Source organism: Oncorhynchus kisutch, unplaced genomic scaffold (genome assembly GCF_002021735.2).
Source record: "Oncorhynchus kisutch isolate 150728-3 unplaced genomic scaffold, Okis_V2 scaffold729, whole genome shotgun sequence".
Classification (NCBI taxonomy): domain Eukaryota; kingdom Metazoa; phylum Chordata; class Actinopteri; order Salmoniformes; family Salmonidae; genus Oncorhynchus; species Oncorhynchus kisutch.
In genome coordinates this window covers 41,061-65,000 of record NW_022262674.1, presented here as the reverse complement: position 1 = coordinate 65,000, position 23,940 = coordinate 41,061, and the positions used below count along the sequence as shown (strand labels likewise).

General features: G+C 46.0%; 1 protein-coding gene across 1 annotated transcript in view; it reads left to right on the top strand.

Annotated features, from left to right (window-relative positions):
* LOC109882115 (exocyst complex component 4) overlaps positions 1-23,940 on the top strand; it is a 167,093-nt gene that overhangs the window by 104,399 nt on the left and 38,754 nt on the right. Inside the window, exons 5-7 of the mRNA XM_031816020.1 lie at positions 7,025-7,161; positions 8,095-8,250; positions 13,027-13,205. Of these exons, the coding sequence (XP_031671880.1) occupies positions 7,025-7,161; positions 8,095-8,250; positions 13,027-13,205 (472 nt within the window). The remainder of the gene's footprint in view (positions 1-7,024; positions 7,162-8,094; positions 8,251-13,026; positions 13,206-23,940) is intronic.

The following is a 23,940-nucleotide window of genomic DNA, read 5'->3' as shown; positions in this document are numbered from 1 at the left end:
CAGCTGCAATAGTCATTTACAACATTAACAATGTCTACACTATATTTCTGATCAATTTGATGTTATTTTAATGGACATAAAAATGTGCTTTTCTTTCAAAAACAAGGATTTTTCCAAGTGACCCCAAACTTTTGAACGGTAGTGTATATACACCCACACCCACACAGTGCATTCGGAAAGTATTCAGACCCCTTGACTTTATCCACATTTGCAACAGTACTATGCAACAGTACTACGACCCAAAACACAGAAGTAAATCAACAACAGAATGGCTTCAACAGAAGAAAATACGCCTTCTGGAGTGGCCCAGTCAGAGTCCTGACCTCAACCCGATTGAGATGGTGTGGCATGACCTCGAGAGTGATTCACACCAGACATCCCAAGAATATTGCTGAACTGAAACAGTTTTGTAAAGAGGAATGGTCCAAAATTTCTCCTGACCGTTGTGCAGGTCTGATCCGCAACTACAGAAAACGTTTGGTTGAGGTTATTGCTGCCAAAGGAGGGTCAACCAGTTATTAAATCCAAGGGTTCACATACTTTTCCCACCCTGCACTGAGAATGTTTACACGGCGTGTTCAATAAAGACATGGAAACATATCATTGGTTGTGTTATTAGTTAAAACAGACTGTGTTTGTCTAGAAATCCAGGTAATTTCAAAGGGTTCACATACTTTTTCATGCCACTGTATATTTCTCAATATATCAATGTGTTATCTGACCTCTTTCAGGTAATTAATGCAATGCGGTATTAGCCTTGTATTTAGCTAATGAATGATGGGTTATGCGTAAGCTTCTAACTTACTGCCTTTGTCTCTTGGGCAGAATGCCCCTGCACTCTGCTGGCTACTCTCCTTAGCTCATGCTGTCCTAGAAACGTATTTCATTTAACTGTTGATGGCGAGGGAGGAATGACGTGACAATAGGTAGAGGAGGTCGGCTAATACGCACACAACATTACGGGAAATATTATAAAAGGTAGCCTATATATATTTTTTACCTTTATTTAACTAGGCAAGTCAGTTAAGAACAAATTCTTATTTTCAATGACGGCCTAGGAACAGTGGGTTAACTGCCTATTCAGGGGCAGAACGACAGATTTGTACCTTGTCAGCTGGGGGATTTGAACTTGCAACTTTTTGGTTACTAGTCCAACGCTCTAACCACTCGGCTACCCTGCCGCCCCATCAGCCTACTAATTCTAAACATTGAAAATATTTCCTATTATATTTTCTTGCCTGTAATTGTCACTTTGTAGGCCGCGTGTCCTGCACCAGCATAGCATGTTCTCTCCCAGCTTCATGGTTTGAACAATGTCTGTAAAGCTAGTCCATGTAATACACTATCATTCAATACAATACAGTAATAGACTGCAGTCCACATTTTACACTTTTGTGTTTTTCTGTCGGGCATAATGTGTGGTAGCCTATATATCAGGCTCTGTATTGGATAATGGCACAATCGTTGGGCGATGGATCACAAAATGTCTTTAATGTATGGCTCATCAGACTCCGGCAGCATAAGGCTTGAACGTTGTTACCGATCAAACCTCTAATCAAATCCATACATGTATATGTTTTATATGCTTTAAAATGGCACTTCTGGTTTTGGCGGGAAATACCGGTGTCACCCTGGAGAAAAGTGATTTGTTCTTGGGTTGGAACATTTTGTAAAATACCGGGGAAATATTCAACCCTACTGTGCACATGCTGTCGGCTTGACCCATACATTATCCAAACCCTTTCATTAGTTCATTGTGCATGATACTGTATAAGAACACAATACATGCTGCTCTTTTTCCAGCCATAGAGAGCTGAGGTTGTAAATAAGCATCTCTCTGTGAGGAACTATGACATTCCGCTCTCAATTTGTGCATCATTCCATTAGAGAAGTAGTTGGTTGGATGCATTCACTGATGTAAACACTAACAGCGGGTGCTGATTGGCTGTGATCTGCACTTTAACTCACCAGAGAGGCCTTTGATTTGACGTGATCGGAGGTGACAGCTTGTGATAGGTGTTTTCCACTCTTCTCTGAAGAGGCCTCGAGAAGAAGCTTTTTTTTTGTGACATTTCATTGTCATGTGACTGTTTACATCTTAAATGGCGCCCTATTCCTATTATATTGCACTACTTTTGACCAGGGCTCATAGCGTTCTGGTCAAAAGTAGTGCACTATGTAGGGGTTAGGGTGCCATTTGGACACAAACACTGAATCGTTCCTATGAAGTGAACACCAATCCTCAAACGGGAGGGAGGGAGGGAGATAAAGTCTATATTTCCATTTAGATTGAAGCAGGGCCTAACATGTCTAATAATGCCATCCAGCCAAGGTTTGTTTGCAGAACTACTGCATGTGTTATTTACAATTTACTGCGTGAACACACGCACACCAGCACGCATACATGCACACTGGAACAAACACACACAGAAAGATAATCAACTATTTTTCTACCTTACAAACACATGAACAAACACACATAGAAAGATAATCAACTCTTTTACAACCTTACACACACACACACATATGCATGCGCACAACCCCCCCCCCCCCCCCCCCCCCACACACACACACACACGCTGGAACAAACACTTTTACAAAGAGATTCTACCCTTTCATAACCAAACACACAGCCCTCCCTCACTGGGGTAAAGGGGAGTCACACATGAGTAGGACAGCGTCTGGCAGACCATTCATCAACGTCAGCATGGCCTCACGCCTCTGAGACTCCCTCTGCACACGCCGGACGGCCCACATGCTTCTGCTACTTCAGTGTGTGTGTGTGAGCGTGTGTGTGTATGAGCGTGTTATTTGTGTTTGTAGTACCCTGCCCTGCAGACTTGAATGTGGGGTGACACGAGTCACAGCCGACACAGGAGTCAGCGGTTTTGGGTCAGTGATGAGAGTGACGTGGCGGAACGCACGGGGTTAAATGCTCTGGCCCTCTCGATCCATGGGGGCCGCCCCTCGATTAATGGGGAAACCCCTGACCCGTTTCAGGGGCACGACTGAGCCCCTTTACAGCCCTCTCCAGATCCCTCTCCAAGACCTTGAATGTGTGGATCTGTTCGTAACAGAGACAGGACAGCAGTACAGGGGTAGAAGATTTGGGATAGTTTCCATGTCAATTCAGTCTGTACATTTAATACCATTTAATTTGATCAATTCTACAGTTTCAGCAATATGGCAAGTCCTAGTAGTGGACCATTCAATAGAGAGCATCCACTGGGCACAGACGGCAGTTCAACGTCTAGTTTTGATTTACATTTGGTTGAGTTGTCAACTAACGTGAATTCAATGTGAAATCAACCAAACATATCACCATCTCATAGGATTTAAGTTAAAAGTTGGGACTTTTTGCTCATCCAATCTGTTTTCCGCGTTGATTCAACGTCATCAATGATATTTTTGGGGTTGAGATTACATTGAAACAACGTTGATTCAACCAGTTTTTGACCAGTGTGCGTCATGGCAGTTTTAAGTTCCTTTCGCTATTTCACTCAGGACACCCTGATGCACTCAAGGTCCAAAAATGCTCAATATGTCCTCTATCATCACAATCAGTGAGAGGAATGAGAGAAACTGTTCCTTAGATCAGTCTCTTTATAGGAAGATGACTAGTGTACTATTATCACACTAGAGCTTCAAAGTCATCAAGAACACATCCCGCCACTTACACCGGATACCTCCCCTGCTCTCGCCTGTATTCAGGAGTGTTTACAACTCTAATAACTGCTATTATCTCCTGCTCAGGCATTTCTATGGCGATACCACTGCATTAACGGCGGCAGCCAATGACACGACAGTCTGAGTGCTCACTGTGCACTCTTTTCATCATTAGCTCTCAGAGATGGGGCCTTTCACACTCTGATGGAATTTATGCTGTTAAATTGCTGAATTTCTAGACCCATTTTGTGTATCGCCGGCCTCAATTAAATTTGCTTTCAGCTGGGCTCCGACACAGAATAGAACAAAAGGAAGTACAAAGTGCAAGTCAGCCATGTTTCACTGTGTATGTGTGTGTGCTTTGGTTTTAATGCATTTTATAGAGGAGTACTAGAGAGAGAGTGACTGTGAGTCTGTTGCTTAAAGCTAGAGTGTTTGTGGAAAGAGAGTGAGTTGTCAATAAAGTTGTCTCATGGGAAAAGTTTCACCAGCCCCCAGAATGCATTTCGTCTCCTCCTTGTGTAACCGTTAAATAAGATGGAGAGGTCCCACTGTTGTCAAGACCTCTGTGAATTCTCTTTCTTTCCCTGTCTCTCTCGCCCTTGTCCCTCTCTCTCTCTTTCCCTGTCTCTCTCGCCCTTCGTCCCTCTCTCTCTCCCTCTCTCTCTCTCTCTCTCTCTCTCTTCCCTGTCTCTCTCTCTCTCTCTCTCTTTCCCTGTCTCTCTCTCTCTCTCTCTCTCTCTCTCTCTCTCTCTCTCTCTCTCTCTCTCTCTCTCTCTCTTCTCTCTCTCTCTCTCTTTCTCTCTCTCTTTCTCTTTCTCTCTCTCTCTCTCTCTCTCTCTCTCTCTCTCTCTCTCTCTCTCTCTCTCTGTCTCTCTCTGTCTCTCTCTCTCTCTCTCTCTCTCTCTCTCTCTCTCTCTCTCTCTCTCTCTCTCTCTCTCTCTCTCTCTCTCTCTCTCTCTCTCTCCTTCTCTCGCCCTTCGTCCATCTCTCTCGCCCTCTCTCTCCTTCTCTCAATCTGTGGCCATTGATGACTGTTTAATGATTTCTGCTGCAAAGACGAATGGCTATGTTAAATGAGCAGAATTAGACAAGGCAAGCGGAGCCAGAGCATTTGTTCCAGGAGTAATGGATCTGGGATCCATTGTTTACTATTCCTGACCTGCTGATATCCAGCCTCACTAACTCATAGTAGGAGAGAGAAAGAATAGTGGACTTAGTGTTTAAACACCAAGGAAAGAGAGAAAAAGAAAAAAGAAAGAGAGAGGTCAAAAGGGGAAGATTTCATCGTTCATCATTCTTAAGTTTTTTAGCAACTGAAGGTGATTTGAAAGTGAAAGCTAACAGTTGTATGGCTGATTCATTGGAGTTGGCTTTAGTTCTTACCCAATAGCAGGATGGCCATCATCTCCTTGGCTCTCACAACGACTCCTTCCATCGTCTCTGTGATGACAAATAGAGAAAGTCCTCTTCCTGGCTCCATCACACACTCACTGTGTGTGAACTGTGTGTGAACTGTGTGTGAACTGTGTGTGAACTGTGTGTGTACTGTGTGTGTACTGTGTGTGTATTGTGTGTGTACTGTGTGTGTACTGTGTGTGTACTATGTGTGTGTGTTCGACTCTGCACGTGCCTGTACGTCTGCTTGTGTCTAGAAGTTCCAGCCCTCCCCTACTGAGTGAATGGGTCCCTGCTCTCCTCCGACAGGCTGGCAGGGGGCCGTGGGCAATGGGACTGGGGCGTCCCCTGGCGGAGTTTCATGACAGGGACCAGCCTTGTGGAGCTCTGGGTATGGGCAGCGCTACAGATCATTACCCCCCAGCAGGGAGAGGGACCAGGGGGCCAGCCAGTAGTCCCTTTAATCAGTAACTGCCCTGTTCAGGCCCCTGCTGTTCCCTGCTGACTACACCCTGCCACAGCTGGACATCTTCAACAGTGTAAGAGTTGGTACAGCCAGCTGCCACTGCTAACCAATACTGCTGCTGCTACTTACACGCTTTGAAGCACTGTGCTACTTCTAAACTAGCAGTTAGCACTGCTGTGGCTAATGCTAGTGAGTTTCAATGGATCACTCCACTGTGTGCGCTAGTATCGGTCTTTATTTGAATCAAACACACTTTGTCTTGGTCTGACCCATAGAAACAACTCACACGCTAAGAAATGCATTTGTATTGATAAAATACCAGATGAAATGAATGGACATTATAGAAAATAGTAAATAATTCAAATAAGAGGAAATAAGGTAGTTGTTCCTCACTGCGAGGTCCATACAGAAATGGTTTGTTGAGATCGGTGTGGAAGAACTTGACTGGCTTGCACAGAGCCTTGACCTCAACCCCATTGACCACCTGTGGGATGAATTAGAACGCTGACTGCGAGCCAGGCTCCGCAGCAATGTTCCACCATCTAATGGAATGCCTTCCCAGAAGAGTGGAGCCTGTTATGGCAGCAAAGTGGGGGACCAACTCCATATTAATGCCCATGATTTTGGAATGAGATGTTCGACCAGCAGGTGTCCAAATATTTCTGGTCATGTAGTGTAGGTCTGTGGCAGTGGTTTCAAGTTAGGTGTGTGTGTGTATGTGTGTGTGTGTGTGTATGTGTGTGTGTGTATTGAAGTGTCTGCTTCCGTCCTGCTATTTGTTACGCTACACTGGCTAACCTGTCATGACTGTAGGTTTGTCTGAGCTCACTGGGGATCTTGTCATGCGTATAGGCATAGGTACACACCTACACACCCACTCACCTGATCTCTCTCTCACACACACACACACACCTCCTGCCACTCCTCTGACATGGTGGTATATCGTTGACAATGACAAGCTCCCAACAGCATCCAGGAGAATATAGTCATTGTATTAGATTGGTTGCCTGCTGACGGCTTTGCACATCGGACAGGAGAGACTTGACAGTCCCACTCCTCAACACTGGTGTTACACTGCTTCAGGAGACTTCATCAAAGTAGTGCACTATATAGGGAACAGGGTGTCATTTGGGACTCAGTGATATGTTTCGTGGTTAAGGGAGGACAAGGGAGTGGCTGAATTACAAGGATCACTGGGCTCAGAGCTGAGGCGATAGTGACAGTTTTGTGGTTGAAATGAAAAACGTTATGTGGGATGAGGTTAGGACTCTTTCACATTGTCATACCACAATATGTTTCATATTTATTTATTTATTTGATATATAATTTCAACTGCCTTCTTTTTTATAATGAGAACAAAGAACAAAACATAGTTTCACTAGTGTCTAAGTATTAACAGCTGAAACATATTCTCTACTTCTCTCCATGTAAGGAGCTTGATTATTTCTGTATCATTCTGAATGTGTTAAGCCTGTATTTGTGTGTCCTCTCCAGAGCACAGTAGTCGTGGAGAAGTCCATCCAGGACCTGATGACTCTGATGCAGGACCTGAGTGCCTACTCCAACCAGTTCCTGGAGATGGTCTGTGACAAGCTGAAGGAGTACAAGGAGGTCTGCAACACCTCGTACAGGTAACAGTTAGACTGACTCAGGACCAGCTGAACGAGAACAAGGAGGTCTGCAACACCTCGTACAGGTAACAGTTAGACTGACTCAGGATCAGCTGAACGAGAACAAGGAGGTCTGCAACACCTCGTACAGGTAAGAGTTAGACTGACTCAGGACCGGCTGAAGGAGTACAAGGAGGTCTGCAACACCTCGTACAGGTAACAGTTAGACTGACTCAGGATCAGCTGAACGAGAACAAGGAGGTCTGCAACACCTCGTACAGGTAAGAGTTAGGCTGACCTCTGTGCAGATGGAGACCCAGCGCTCTGCCTCCCCTCCTCTACCCCTCCATCCTCTACCCCTTCATCCTCTACCCCCCAATCCTCTACCCCTCCATCCTCTACCCCTCCATCCTCTACCCCTCCATCCTCTACCCCGCCATCCTCTACCCCTCCATTCTCTACCCCTCCATTCTCTACCCCTCCATCCTCTACCCCTCCACCCCTCTACCTTTCCTCTACCTCTCCATCCTCTACCTCTCCTCTACCCCTCCATCCTCTTCCCCTCCACCCCTCTACCTTTCCTCTACCCTTCCATCCTCTACCTCTCCTCTACCCTTCCATCCTCTACCTCTCCTCTACCCCTCCATCCTCTACCTCTCCTCTACCCCTCCATCCTCTACCTCTCCTCTACCCCTCCATCCTCTACCCCTCCACCCTCTACCTCTCCTCTACCCTACCTCTCCTCTCACCTGACCAGGTGTTACTCCCTCTATGGGTGTGTAAACACTGTGCCTCAGCTGCCTGCTGTGTGTCTATGGGTGGTTCTGTGGACTCAACTGCTTAGCTGGATCAGTGCTTATCCTCATGCAGGCTATCTGTCCTCATCCACCCTCATGCTATGCTGTCTGTCTGTACTGTACAGTTGAGGATCTCTCTCTGTCCTGTGTGTCCCAGGGGCATAGTCCAGTGTGAGGAGAAGCTGACCATCAGTGCGTCGTGGTCTAAGGACGAGGACATCAGCCGACTGCTCCAGTCTCTCCCCAACTGGGCTAACATGGCCCAGCCCAGACAGCTCCGACAGAAGAGAGAGGATGAGGAGGACTTTACCAGGTCTCACACAGAACAGTATCCTCACCACCCTCACACAAACACACAGAACAGTATCCTCACCACCCTCACACACACACACAGAACAGTATCCTCACCACCCTCACACACACACAGAACAGTATCCTCACCACCCTAACACAAACACACAGAACAGTATCCTCACCACCCTAACACAAACACACAGAACAGTATCCTCACCACCCTCACACACACACAGAACAGTATCCTCACCACCCTAACACAAACACACAGAACAGTATCCTCACCACCCTAACACACACACAGAACAGTATCCTCACCACCCTAACACAAACACACAGAACAGTATCCTCACCACCCTAACACAAACACACAGAACAGTATCCTCACCACCCTAACACAAACACACAGAACAGTATCCTCACCACCCTAACACACACACAGAACAGTATCCTCACCACCCTAACACAAACACACAGAACAGTATCCTCACCACCCTAACACACACACAGAACAGTATCCTCACCACCCTAACAAACACACAGAACAGTATCCTCACCACCCTAACACAAACACACAGAACAGTATCCTCACCACCCTAACACACACACAGAACAGTATCCTCACCACCCTAACACACACACAGAACAGTATCCTCACCACCCTAACACAAACACACAGAACAGTATCCTCACCACCCTAACACAAACACACAGAACAGTATCCTCACCACCCTAACACACACACAGAACAGTATCCTCACCACCCTAACACACACACAGAACAGTATCCTCACCACCCTAACACAAACACACAGAACAGTATCCTCACCACCCTAACACAAACACACAGAACAGTATCCTCACCACCCTAACACAAACACACAGAACAGTATCCTCACTCCCTCCATCCCTTCATCAACATGCTGTGGTTGAACAAGTCAGACATGTACAGGAAGTAGTGATTGCTCCATAAGGATGTCACGTTATTTATCTGAAGGAAGGAGGGATCCAAATCATTTGGGAGGAGAAGGTGGGTCATTCTTATTGACAGAGCTTTCAACGTGTGCTGTCTTCAGGAAGGATGCTCACTGGCCTGGAATTGTAAATAAATCAATGAATGGGTGATGGATTTAAATGCAAAGAGAATCTTTTAGGCTTTTTAATTTGAGTCACAACCACAGACATTTTCAACATTCTTTGGAGGGATTAGAGGCTCCACGTCTGGCAACCCAGCGCTCCTTTTGATCACGCTCCAGTAATAAGGTCCCTGCTTGGAACAAGTCATTCAGTTCTTCCTGCTCTCTTTCATTGTCTGTTTTCTCTCTCTCGCTCTCTCTCGCTCTCTCTTTCTCTGTCTCTCTCTCTGTCTCTCTCTCTATCTCTCTGTGTCTCTCTCTCTGTCTCTTTCGAGTTTTGATATTGAAGTGAATTCACCAAGGCTGCTGGTCAGTAGTCACGCAAAAAAATGAGGATATTCTTTGCTGTCTTCTCCTCAAGGCTGTGTTCTTGTCATGTGTCTGCTAGCATGTGTGAAGTCTGAAACGTCACATTGCCTTAAAATATATCTCTTTCTTTCACACACACACACACACACACACACACACACACACACACACACACACACACACACACACACACACACACACACACACACACACACACACACACACACATGCCTATACATGCACACTCTGCACACACACACACACATGCCTATACATGCACACTATACATGCACACACACTGAGTCTTTTTCTCTCTCTCTCTCCTCTTTCTACCCACCCAACCTTTACTATGACGTGTCTCTCCCCTTCCCTCTCTATCTGCTCCTGCTCCAGTTACTAGCTAGTCATTGGGCCTGTGGTGACTGAACTAAGTTAGTCAGTCAGTCCTAAATCACAGTGAAGGTCATTACTGGAAGCCCAAGGCCTCATTGAGATGCATGCTGGAGTTGATGTGACTGGTCTGTCTGTCCGTCCAGGGTCCAGCTCCACACGGTGCCAGCCACCCTCTGTGCAGGGGACCGTGGGATTGTTATTATAGTCCCCTCCCCCCTAATCCTCCTCACCCCCCAATAAATGTCCTACTCCTTTTCCCTATCCTCCTGCCTTCCACTACTGTCCTCTCCTTCATTCTAGGGAATCCTTATCTGGAGCTGTTGGCAGGTTTTAAGCCGCTACTCTTAATGCACGACCCATATCCAGAAGAGAAACCCTTCTCTCTCTACCCTGGTCCCAGAGCTTCCCATCTCCTATATCCAGAAGAGAAACCCTTCTCTCTCTACCCTGGTCCCAGAGCTTCCCATCTCCTATATTCAGAAGAGAAACCCTTCTCTCTCTACCCTGGTCCCAGAGCTTCCCATCTCCTATATCCAGAAGAAAAACCCTTCTCTCTCTACTCTGGTCCCAGAGCTTCCCATCTCCTATATCCAGAAGAGAAACCCTTCTCTCTCTACCCTGGTCCCAGAGCTTCCCATCTCCTATATCCAGAAGAGAAACCCTTCTCTCTCTACCCTGGTCCCAGAGCTTCCCATCTCCTATATCCAGAAGAGAAACCCCTCTCTCTACCCTGGTCCCAGAGCTTCCCATCTCCTATATCCAGAAGAGAAACCCTTCTCTCTCTACCCTGGTCCCCGAGCTTCCCATCTCCTATATCCAGAAGAGAAACCCTTCTCTCTCTACCCTGGTCCCAGAGCTCCCCATCTCCTATATCCAGAAGAGAAACCCTTCTCCCTTTACCCTGGTCCCAGAGCTTCCCATCTCCTCTATCCAGAAGAGAAACCCTTCTCTCTCTACTCTGGTCCCAGAGCTTCCCATCTCCTATATCCACAAGAGAAACCCTTCTCTCTCTACTCTACCAGGCTAACCCTTGTTTGAATATCAGGCAGTTAGATCAAACAGATCTGGGACCAGGCTAATCCTTGTTTGAAGACCAGGCAGTTAGTTCAAACAGATCTGGGACCAGGCTAACCCTTGTTTGAATATCAGGCAGTTACAGTGCCTTGTGAAAGTATTCGGCCCCCTTGAACTTTGTGACCTTTTGCCACATTTCAGGCTTCAAACATAAAGATATAAAACTGTATTTTTTTTGTCAAGAATCAACAACAAGTGGGACACAATCATGAAGTGGAACGACATTTATTGGATATTTCAAACTTTTTTAACAAATCAAAAACTGAAAAATTGGGCGTGCAAAATTATTCAGCCCCTTTACTTTCAGTGCAGCAAACTCTCTCCAGAAGTACAGTGAGGATCTCTGAATGATCCAATGTTGACCTAAATGACTAATGATGATAAATACAATCCACCTGTGTGTAATCAAGTCTCCGTATAAATGCACCTGCACTGTGATAGTCTCAGAGGTCCGTTAAAAGCGCAGAGAGCATCATGAAGAACAAGGAACACACCAGGCAGGTCCGAGATACTGTTGTGAAGAAGTTTAAAGCCGGATTTGGATACAAAAAGATTTCCCAAGCTTTAAACATCCCAAGGAGCACTGTGCAAGCGATAATATTGAAATGGAAGGAGTATCAGACCACTGCAAATCTACCAAGACCTGGCCGTCCCTCTAAACTTTCAGCTCATACAAGGAGAAGACTGATCAGAGATGCAGCCAAGAGGCCCATGATCACTCTGGATGAACTGCAGAGATCTACAGCTGAGGTGGGAGACTGTCCATAGGACAACAATCTGTCGTATATTGCACAAATCTGGACTTTATGGAAGAGTGGCGAGAAGAAAGCCATTTCTTAAAGATATCCATAAAAAGTGTTGTTTAAAGTTTGCCACAAGCCACCTGGGAGACACACCAAACATGTGGAAGAAGGTGCTCTGGTCAGATGAAACCAAAATTGAACTTTTTGGCAACAATGCAAAATGTTATTTTTGGCGTAAAAGCCACACAGCTCATCACCCTGAACACACCATCCCCACTGTCAAACATGGTGGTGGCAGCATCATGGTTTGGGCCTGCTTTTCTTCAGCAGGGACAGGGAAGATGGTTAAAATTGATGGGAAGATGGATGGAGCCAAATACAGGACCATTCTGGAAGAAAACCTGATGGAGTCTGCAAAAGACCTGAGACTGGGACAGAGATTTGTCTTCCAACAAGACAATGATCCAAAACATAAAGCAAAATCTACAATGGAATGGTTCAAAAATAAACATATCCAGGTGTTAGAATGGCCAAGTCAAAGTCCAGACCTGAATCCAATCGAGAATCTGTGGAAAGAACTGAAAACTGCTGTTCACAAATGCTCTCCATCCAACCTCACTGGGCTCGAGCTGTTTTGCAAGGAGGAATGGGAAAATATTTCAGTCTCTCGATGTGCAAATCTGATAGAGACATACCCCAAGCGACTTACAGCTGTAATCGCAGCAAAAGGTGGCGCTACAAAGTATTAACTTAAGGGGGCTGAATATTTTTGCACGCCCAATTTTTCAGTTTTTGATTTGTTAAAAAAGTTTGAAATATCCAATAAATGTCGTTCCACTTCATGATTGTGTCCCACTTGTTGTTGATTCTTCACAAAAAAATACAGTTTTATATCTTTATGTTTGAAGCCTGAAATGCGGCAAAAGGTCGCAAAGTTCAAGGGGGCCGAATACTTTCGCAAGGCACTGTAGTTCTAACTACTCTCATGACCATTTTAGAACCTGTCTAGAACATGTCACATTGACTGATTTTGTCTATTACAACTTTTTTCGTTTCCTCTCTCCTCCATTTCCTCTCTCCTCCTCCATCTCCTCTCTCCTCCTCCATTTCCTCTCTCCTCCTCCATTCCCACCGATCCAGGGCGGCGTTTGCCAAGGAGTCAGAGGTGCTGACGGGTAACCTGGGTGACAAGCTGATCCCGCAGAACGAGATCCTGCGTGACGTGAGCGACCTGAAGGCCCTGGCCAACCTGCAGGAGAGCATGGAGTGGCTGGCCTCCAGACTCAAAGGCTTCTTCATCAACCTGCCCCACGCTGCCAGTGAGTATACACGCGCAGAGGCAGGCATACATACATACACACCTTATGGCTTCCATTCATGCAGGGTTGGTTTGGTGTGCGTGGGGAGGGGTGAGGTGTGTGTGTGTGTGGACTGAAGGGCTGCTTGTTCAACACCTGTCCCACACAGCCAATGAATGAACAGTATACAACACAAGGAGGTTCCATAATGCTAACATGGACTGTGTAATGTTTTGTTCTACGTACTGCCACTAGTATACACATCCTCTCCCTATGGTATGTATATGTACACACACTGTAGTCTGACACCTTAACAGTCATGATTAGTAGCAGTAGTTATTTATTCTCTGTCACACACACACACACACACACACACACACACACACACACACACACACACACACACACACACAGCAGTAGTTTTCCTCTCTGTCATTAAGAGTTTGTCTGAGTGAATTACCACCGTCTAATTAGAGCCAGGTAGGAGGGCCTCCAGAAACAAACACCACTTTATACACACTCTAATTAGCCCTGGAAATGTGTGGTTTGTTTCAGAACTGTCAAAGACCTTTTACTCACTGTCTTTACAGAGACCTCATTTATCAGTGAAAATGTGTGTGTGTGTGTGTTCCATTGTCATCAGCAGGCTGAGGATGTTTCATATCTCCAACTCTTATGGTGGTGTTTCTGATCTCCAACTCTTATGGTGGTGTTTCTGATCTCCAACTCTTATGGTGGTGTTTCTGATCTCCAACTCTTATGGTGGTGTTTCTGATCTCCAACTCTTATGGTGGTGTGCCCATACAGATAGAATATCATTCTAATTGTGCCATCCTTCAATATGTAATCACAACCTTGATGGTGATGCTCAGACCACACCCAGAAGGGTTCAGAACACGCACACACACACACACACACACACACGTAGAAAGGACACACACGTAGAAAGCCCATCTTATGCTCAGTGTTGTGATCACCTGTTCCAGAGCATGAAAGTCACTGAGTTCTTCCTCTGTTGCATCCCATGTCACCTCCTTCATTTTACACCTATAAAAGTTCCTATTTCCTCTGTGAACTTCCCCTTTCTGAACGACTTAAATGAGGGGTTTTCTTTCTATAGTTTTTTTAGGGGGGTGGAAGAGGAGACAGTCGGAGCGCTGTTCCTTCCTCCTCGGCAGCTCAGATAAGAATTCAATAAGAGAACGGGCGGCGAACGTGGCATAATTATCATTCATTCTGCCGAGTGGCATTAATGGAGTGTGTTTTATCGTGGTGGGACAGCCACAGTATTGTTCATTATTTAGTGTTTGCCTTGGTTGATGGGGCTCGGCGCGACGCGGCGGAGGGGGAGAAAAAAACCTCCCTTCTTATCTCTCCGTTTCCCCCTTCTTCCCTAAATTGGATTTCATATTACAGAGGTAGTCAGGTATGGACAAGTCATTTTCCTTCTCTTGTCTTCCTCGACTCGTACACGTTTTCTTCTCTCTCTCTCTCCGCGGTGTGATGGCCTCGCTAGATGAAGGAGTCTTTCAGTCGGGCCGGCTGTCCTTTGGAGTGTGGCGAGGTCCTGTAGCACCATGTTCCTCCACGGTAGGGGAAGGAGTGAACCACCTTGAGACAGACAGGACCAGAGTCATAGAGTTTAGTCATTGAGGTTACGATGTATAAAGTGTTTCCGTGAAACCACATGACTTGATTGATTTAATGTATTGGATAATTACCCATCAACATTACATGTATTAAACACCTTATTTCTGTTGTTGTCCTCCTCATTCTCTGCTGTTTCAGGCAGGAAGTGTGGGACTGCGGTGTCATTGTCCTTCCTGTGTGTTTCAGTTGGAGCGTTGTTTAAGAGAGGAGGGCAAAGCCCTATGGAGTGATATTAGTGCCAACAGATGTATTCTGAATGAAATCATATTAAGACCCAGTAACAGGGGACCGGCGTAAGCGGAGTCTGTGTGTGATCTGTGAACCTTCATATACAGCTGGTACAGTACGCTGATGCTCTGCTATACTGGCTACATTATAGCCGACTGTTAATCTATAAGCCAAGTTATTTACAGAACCCACAACGGCCCCCCAAAGGAGTGGCGCTACGGTCTAAGGCACTGCATCTCAGTGCTAGAGGCGTCACTACAGACCCCGGTTTGATTCCAGGCTGTATCACAACTGACCGTGATTGGGAGTCAGATAGGGTGGCGCCCAATTGGCCCAGTGTTGTCTGGGTTTGGCCGGGGTAGGCCGTTATTGTAAATAAGAATTTGTTCTTAACTGACTTGCCTAGTTAAATAAAGGTCAAATAAATCATGTAAAAGGACAATGCTAGGATAATGCCCAGCCTCGTATGCAGGAGGTAGATCGACCCAGAGAAATCAGTCTAAGATGGACATTTCCTATAATCACATGTCTGTGGCTGGGCTGCATCTGTAAAACAAACAAACAAACACACACACACACAGAGAGAGAGAGAGACACAGGGATAAGGCAGGGAGAAGATTAGCATGTTAAATACACGGTCTCTGTCAAGACGCTGCTGGATCTTAATTTAATCTTAATTTGATTAAACAATCATGTGTGCATGGTGTGTGTGTGTTTGATATGACAGAGAGACAGCGGTCATCCAGTGTGTGTGTGTGTTCTCCAATGGTGATTGGACGTGAGGGTGGCAGGGGCGAGGGTCTTATCGCCCACCTGGGCGCCGCTCTGGACGCCTAATCCTCTCAGACAATATTTACCTGAGGTGACACACATACAACACACACAATGCACACACACACAACACACACACACTGAGGGCACCTGCTTTCTGCTGGGAACAGCTGTGTGTGTATGTTTCTAAAACTGGATCTGTGGGCATGTCTGTCTAGCTATCTGTCTGTTTGTCTGTCGAGCTATCTGTCAGTCTGTCTAGCTATCTGTCAGTCTGTCTAGCTATCTGTCAGTCTGTCTAGCTATCTGTCTGTCTGTCTAGCTATCTGTCTGTTTGTCTGTCTAGCTATCTGTCAGTCTGTCTAGCTATCTGTCTGTCTAGCTATCTGTCAGTCTGTCTAGCTATCTGTCAGTCTGTCTAGCTATCTGTCAGTCTGTCTAGCTATCTGTCTGTCTGTCTGTCTGTCTGTCTGTCTAGCTATCTGTCTGCCTGTCTATCTCTCTGTCTGTCTAGCTATTTGTCTGTCTGTCTAGCTATTTGTCTGTCTGTCTAGCTATCTGTCTGTCTGTCGAGCTATCTGTCTGTCTGTCGAGCTATCTGTCTGTCTGTCGAGCTATCTGTCTGGCTGTCATGTCTGCCTGTCTAGCTATGTGTCTGTCTGTCTGTCTGTCTGTCTGTCTGTCTGTCTGTCTGTCTGTCTGTCTGTCTGTCTGTCTGTCTGTCTGTCTGTCTGTCTGTCTGTCTGTCTGTCTGTCTGTCTGTCTGTCTGTCTGTCTGTCTGTCTGTCTGTCTGTCTGTCTGTCTGTCTGTCTGTCTGTCTGTCTGTCTGTCTGTCTGTCTGTCTGTCTGTCTGTCTGTCTGTCTGTCTGTCTGTCTGTCTGTCTGTCTGTCTGTCTGTCTGTCTGTCTGTCTGTCTGTCTGTCTGTCTGTCTGTCTGTCTGTCTGTCTGTCTGTCTGTCTGTCTGTCTGTCTGTCTGTCTGTCTGTCTGTCTGTCTGTCTGTCTGTCTGTCTGTCTGTCTGTCTGTCTGTCTGTCTGTCTGTCTGTCTGTCTGTCTGTCTGTCTGTCTGTCTGTCTGTCTGTCTGTCTGTCTGTCTGTCTGTCTGGCTATCGGAGGGAGTACCCTACTCCCTACATCAGGGGTAGATAGTACCCTACTCCCTACATCAGGGGTAGATAGTACCCTACTCCCTACATCAGGGGTAGATAGCACCCTACTCCCTACATCAGGGGTAGATAGTACCCTACTCCCTACATCAGGGGTAGATAGTACCCTACTCCCTACATCAGGGGTAGAGAGCACCCTACTCCCTACATCAGAGGTAGATAGTACCCTACTCCCTACATCAGGGGTAGATAGTACCCTACTCCCTACATCAGGGGTAGATAGCACCCTACTCCCTACATCAGGGGTAGATAGTACCCTATCCCTACATCAGGGGTAGAGAGCACCCTACTCCCTACATCAGGGGTAGGTGGTACCCTACTCCCTACATCAGGGGTAGATAGTACCATACTGCCTACATCAGGGGTAGATAGTACCCTACTCCCTACATCAGGGGTAGATAGTACCCTACTCCCTACATCAGGGGTAGATAGCACCCTACTCCCTACATCAGGGGTAGATAGCACCCTACTCCCTACATCAGGGGTAGATAGTACCCTGCTCCCTACATCAGGGGTAGATAGTACCCTACTCCCTACATCAGGGGTAGATAGTACCCTACTCCCTACATCAGGGGTAGATAGCACCCTACTCCCTACATCAGGGGAAGATAGTACCCTACTCCCTACATCAGGGGTAGATCGCACCCTACTCCCTACATCAGGGGTAGATAGTACCCTACTCCCTACATCAGGGGTAGATAGTACCCTACTCCCTACATCAGGGGTATATAGTACCCTACTCCCTACATCAGGGGTAGATAGCACCCTACTCCCTACATCAGGGGAAGTCAACCCTGGTCTTGGAGAACTGCAGACAGTTCATGTTCTTGATTTAACCGGCCTGGAAGAGCAGGTGTGTATAATTTAGGCAATCACTGAACCGATCAATTATCTCAGTTGGTCAGGTATGAAGCCTAGTTGGAACATCCTGCTGTAGCTGTGACACTCCAGGAACGGGGTTGGCTACCCCGGCACCACATAGTGGACTACTCTTGACCTGATCCCTATGGGCCCTGGTCAAAAGGAGTGCACTATATAGGGGATGGGGTTCCGTTTAGGACACATCTAACTGTAGCTGTGCTCTGCTGCTCTACTCTCTGTAATGAGGTACTATAGAACCATGCTGTCCTGGGGGAGAGTTGTTCTTTGACCGCATGTTCTTTTCGCAGCATTGGCAGGATTTTGGAGTTAGGGGGGGATTTGCCTGTTAGGTAGAGACGGGGGGAGAAAGGATGAGGAGGGGGGATTTTTAAAATGTTTTTAACCTTGACCTGAGCAAGTGGTGGGCTGCTCCCTCTAGCAGTAGGAAGTATTAGCATAATCAGTGTTCTACTTTCTTTCTCCAACACACAATACAAGCCTGTACATCTCTAATGGTTCCCTTGATACCTTGAATACGTTTACCTTTCTGTTTTACACATGCATGTCTAGTCTTTATCTCTCACATACTTCCAGGCCGTCTCTCAGGCATACATAACAATAGACACATCCCATCTCTCTCATCATTCTCTTTCCCTCTCTCTCTCTTTCTCTCTCTCTTCCCGCTCTCTCTCTCTCTCTCTCTCTCTCTCTCTCTCTCTCTCTCTCTCTCTCTTGCTCTCTCTCTTCTCTCGCTCTCGCTCTCTCTCTCTTCTCTCGCTCTCGCTCTCTCTCGCTCTCTCTCGCTCTCTCTCTTCTCTCTCTCTCCTCTCTCTCTCTCTCGCTCTCTCTCTCTCTCTCTCTCTCTCTCTCTCTCTCTCGCTCTCTCTCTCTCGCTCTCTCTCTTCTCTCTCTCTTCTCTCTCTCTCTCTCTCGCTCTCTCTCTCTCGCTCTCTCTCTTCTCTCTCTCTCTCTCGCTCTCTCTCTCTTTCTCTACCTTCATCCCACACTCCTTCCATCCTTCTCTCTCTCCCCTCCTTCCATCCTTCTCCCCACTCTTTCTCCTCTCTCCACCCACCCCACCTCTCTCTCTATCCTAGTGCAGATGTCTGTCCTGTTCCACACACAGAATAATTAACACCAGTCCCTATGCATCATTCATGACTTCACTCCACCCATCCAGGATAGACCCTCCCTCTCTTCTTCTTCTTTCTCTTCTTCCCCTCTGCTGGAGGTCTGGAAAGAGCAGACTGATGAGTCAATGGAAAGTTCTGCACCACATTGAACTGGTTCAGACAGGAGGCATCAACTCATAGTTGTTTCTTTCATGTTCTCTCTCTTTGTTCTCTGTTAGCTTTCCTGTCATTGACCAGCCAGAGCACTAGAGTATTTATACTGTGTGTCTGCGTGTGTGTGTGCCATTGATCTGCCCCCCGTCTCTCCCTTAATGTGTGCCACCCTCATCTCCTGCAGATGGCAAGGAACAGACGCCTCCCTTAGATGGGATTGGAAAATAATTGGATAAGCACTACACACTATACAGTACACACACTACACACTCACACAAACACACATAAACAAAAACACACATATATTTACAAAGACCCCACATACTAGGAGAGAGAGACAGAGAGACCGGCGGAGAGAGAGACCGGCGGAGAGAGAGAGACCGGCGGCGAGAGAGACCGGCGGCGAGAGAGACCGGCAGAGAGAGAGACCGGCGGAGAGAGAGACCGGCGGAGAGAGAGACCGGCGGAGAGAGAGACCGGCGGAGAGAGAGACCGGCGGAGAGAGAGACCGGCGGAGGCACGCAGAGAGCGAGGCACGCAGAGAGCGAGGCACGCAGAGAGCGAGGCACGCAGAGAGCGAGGCACGCAGAAGAGAGAGACCCTGAATCCAAAGAGATTAGACGGGGAAAGTTGACATAGATGGGAGGTATGGAAGGCTGTCAGTCAGAAGGAGCCCAAGTTCCTCTGTTCATGCCTCTAAATTGGTGGCCCCATGCCGTGGAGTCTTGATCGCATCATCAAAGTGTGACAGGCTGAGAGGCGTACTGTGTTCCCCTGGTGAGACCTCCTGCTGTTAGGCCTTCCTCCCCAGAGCTGCCAAAGACATTATGTGAAATGCACTGGAGGAAACACACAATGCAGTTACTTTAACACTAACACACAACACACACACACAGGTGTTTACACACAACACACACACACAGGCATTTACACACAACATACACAAGCCATGGCACATAAACAAGCTATCACAGTCTCACATCAGAATTAGATGTTGTTTGCAAAGTTCTACACCTGAAATGTGAAAATATTTAGGGTTAAGTTTAGGCATCAACCCCAGATTCTGAAGGTTAGACATGAACTCTGAACGGTTAAGGTAAGGGTTAAGGTTTGGGTTAGACTGAAAACAAAAAATATCAACAACTACTTTCTATCGCCGGATTCAAACATGCAACCTTTGGTCTGTTTGGAACCTTTGGTCTGTTTGGAACCTTTGGTCTGTTTGGAACCTTTGGTCTGTTTGGAACCTTTGGTCTACTTGGAACAATTGGTCTGTTTGGAACCTTTGGTCTACTTGGAACAATTGGTCTGTTTGGAACCTTTGGTCTACTTGGAACAATTGGTCTGTTTGGAACCTTTGGTCTACTTGGAACAATTGGTCTGTTTGGAACCTTTGGTCTGTTTGGAACCTTTGGTCTGTTTGGAACCTTTGGTCTGTTTGGAACCTTTGGTCTACTTGGAACAATTGGTCTGTTTGGAACCTTTGGTCTACTTGGAACAATTGGTCTGTTTGGAACCTTTGGTCTACTTGGAACCAGAGGCAGATGCTTACCGCCATCCCCGTCCACAATACCCTAGCAAAACCAAAACCTACTTGAAGGTAACGGCGCTCACTGTTGCCCCTAGTGGCTGGTCACGCCATCTCTCGACATCCTCAGACATGGATGGATGTTGAATACTGACTTGTGTCATAAGTGACCTGCCTGGGCACACAACTCGCACCCGTTGTCTGTGAACTCTTTGTTGTAGAAACAATAAAAAAGCCCTTGTTTTGGTAAAAAATGTAATATGATGGGGCTGGAGAAATGTAACATTCTCATATTCATAGACAGAGCTACGGATGCAAGGGCTGACCATCCATGATATCAAAATGATAGTGTTGCCCTATGTTATGAGGCTGTACTGTAATTATTTACATTTACTTTGTTTACAAATATGGGAGTAAAACAAGCTTATATTTTGGGTTCTCATGGAGTGTGACAGTTGAACTAAGGTCATGAGGCATTTATAAGTTATATTCTTCAAGAATCAATGCGTACATATCATTTATTTATACGTCCAAAAATGGATGTAGCAACTGCTGATTGCCCCTTTAAAGAGCCTGTGTGATGTGTTTGTTTAGTTACCATTCATGTGCTCGTGGAAAACATCCCAGTTGGAACAATTCTTCAACCAATGACATTTGAGCTTTTAGCTAGCTATATGAGTTAGCTATATGAGCTAGCTAAAGTTTGTAATAATAAAGTTAGCTAGGTTGCAAACATGGACAATATAGTCAAACTAGCTACGGATCAACAATGATACATATCACGTGTGTTGATATGTAGCATTGTCATTTTCTCAGACTTTCCGACTTGTAATTACAACTTGGAGGGCCGTTTAAGTGAAACTTCCCAGTGGAAGTCTCGTATTTCCTATAACTCAGACACCACATGAACAGACTATTTGTCCCACCTCCTGGTTAAAAGGTGGCATAGTGTTGGCTACTGTATTTTTCTATTGATGGTTAAATCAGCCACGTGATTCTAAGGTAAAAGGATGTGTGTTGTCATGCCGTATACCCCAGTATATGGTATCAACGTTATATCATCCAAGCCTAGTTGATACCACCTGAGGACGGAGAGAGATTAGGATGTTGACATCACCTGGCAGACAACAGGTTTACAGGTGAGGCCAGATAGTGACTGAGACAAGTATTGTACATGAAAGTTAGTTACTCTAGTCAAAGTTTGCTCTCTTTATGTCATCATTCTTTTCTGTAGACTTTAACTTCAATTGGTCCGCTCTTCAGACAAACAGATTGAAAAGGCTGACCTGCAGAGAAGCAGCTTATGTCCTCCACATTGGTGTTGTTGGTGATTCTCTTCCTTCTAGCTACAGCTTATGTCCTCCACATTGGTGTTGTTGTAGTTCCTTCTTCCTCAGTGGGGTGTCTGACAGTATGTAGTTCCTTCTTCCTCAGTGGGGTGTCTGACAGTGTGTACCTCCTTCTTCCTCAGTGGGGTGTCTGACAGTATGTAGTTCCTTCTTCCTCAGTGGGGTGTCTGACAGTATGTAGTTCCTTTTTCCTCAGTGGAGTGTCTGACAGTATGTAGTTCCTTCTTCCTCAGTGGGGTGTCTGACAGTATGTAGTTCCTTCTTCCTCAGTGGGGTGTCTGACAGTATGCAGTTCCTTCTTCCTCAGTGGAGTGTCTGACAGTATGTAGTTCCTTCTTCCTCAGTGGGGTGTCTGACAGTATGTAGTTCCTTCTTCCTCAGTGGGGTGTCTGACAGTATGTAGTTCCTTCTTCCTCAGTGGGGTGTCTGACAGTATGCAGTTCCTTCTTCCTCAGTGGAGTGTCTGACAGTATGTAGTTCCTTCTTCCTCAGTGGGGTGTCTGACAGTATGTAGTTCCTTCTTCCTCAGTGGGGTGTCTGACAGTATGTAGTTCCTTCTTCCTCAGTGGGGTGTCTGACAGTATGTACCTCCTTCTTCCTCAGTGGGGTGTCTGACAGTATGTACCTCCTTCTTCCTCAGTGGGGTGTCTGACAGTATGTACCTCCTTCTTCCTCAGTGGGGTGTCTGACAGTATGTACCTCCTTCTTCCTCAGTGGGGTGTCTGACAGTATGTACCTCCTTCTTCCTCTGTGGGGTGTCTGACAGTATGTACCTCCTTCTTCCTCAGTGGGGTGTCTGACAGTATGTACCTCCTTCTTCCTCTGTGGGGTGTCTGACAGTATGTACCTCCTTCTTCCTCAGTGGGGTGTCTGACAGTATGTAGTTCCTTCTTCCCACAAGTCTGCCCTTGCCTTGTTTGACCAAATCAATCACTGACTGTTAATACTATTTATTGTAGAAATCTTTTATCTGATTGACCATTAAGTAAAATACTTGTCCCTCTCCTGGCTTTCCTCGCTCTATATTCTGGCCATCTGTTTCCTGCTAGAACCCTTTTGCAGTAGCATGAGTTATATGATTGTGATAACTATTTATTGCCTTACCTCCCTTATCTTACCTCATTTGCACACACTGTATATATACTTTTTCTACTGTATTATTGACTGTATGTTTGTTTATTCCATGTGTAACTCTGTGTTGTTGTTTGTGTCGAACTGCTTTGCTTTATCTTGGCCAGGTCGTAGTTGTAAATGAGAACTTGTTCTCAACTAGCTTACCTGGTTAAATAAAGGTGGAAAAAAATATATATATCTACATAGTCTATGGCAGGCCTGGGCAATTATTTTCCATGTTTGGCCACATTAGAATATATTTTTGCCATCGCGGGCCAGAATCATATTACAGGATTATACATCATGTGTATGACTGTTGACAGATATATCTACTGTATATCACATCCAGATATGCTACTTATTTTACTGTTTTAACATGCACAGAAATAAACCACATCCATGTTCTCCTTTTGGTAGGTATTTTCATTATTCAACATGCACTACACTGAGGGGAAGCACACTGCATTGACTAGAGCTGTGAAGTCAGGTATAGTCTCTGACATCGCTATGCACAGGATTGCTGAGAGGTGAGAGTCAGTAAGAGGTGATCTGTGTCTTGACTTGTTGTATTTCATCACGGAAAATGTCTGTTCACATACAAAGGTTGACCCAAACAGTACAAACATCTTCTGAGCAGGACTCTTAATCTTTGGAAAGTTTTGTTCATCAAGAGATGCATAGAACCTCGTCAGTGACATTGTTTTGAATTGTTATCCAATCACTGCATCAGACTGAAGATCGATAAGCTCAAGTTGCAGGTCAGTGGTAGCGTTTTGACCCAAGTCGCGGGCCACATACGCCCC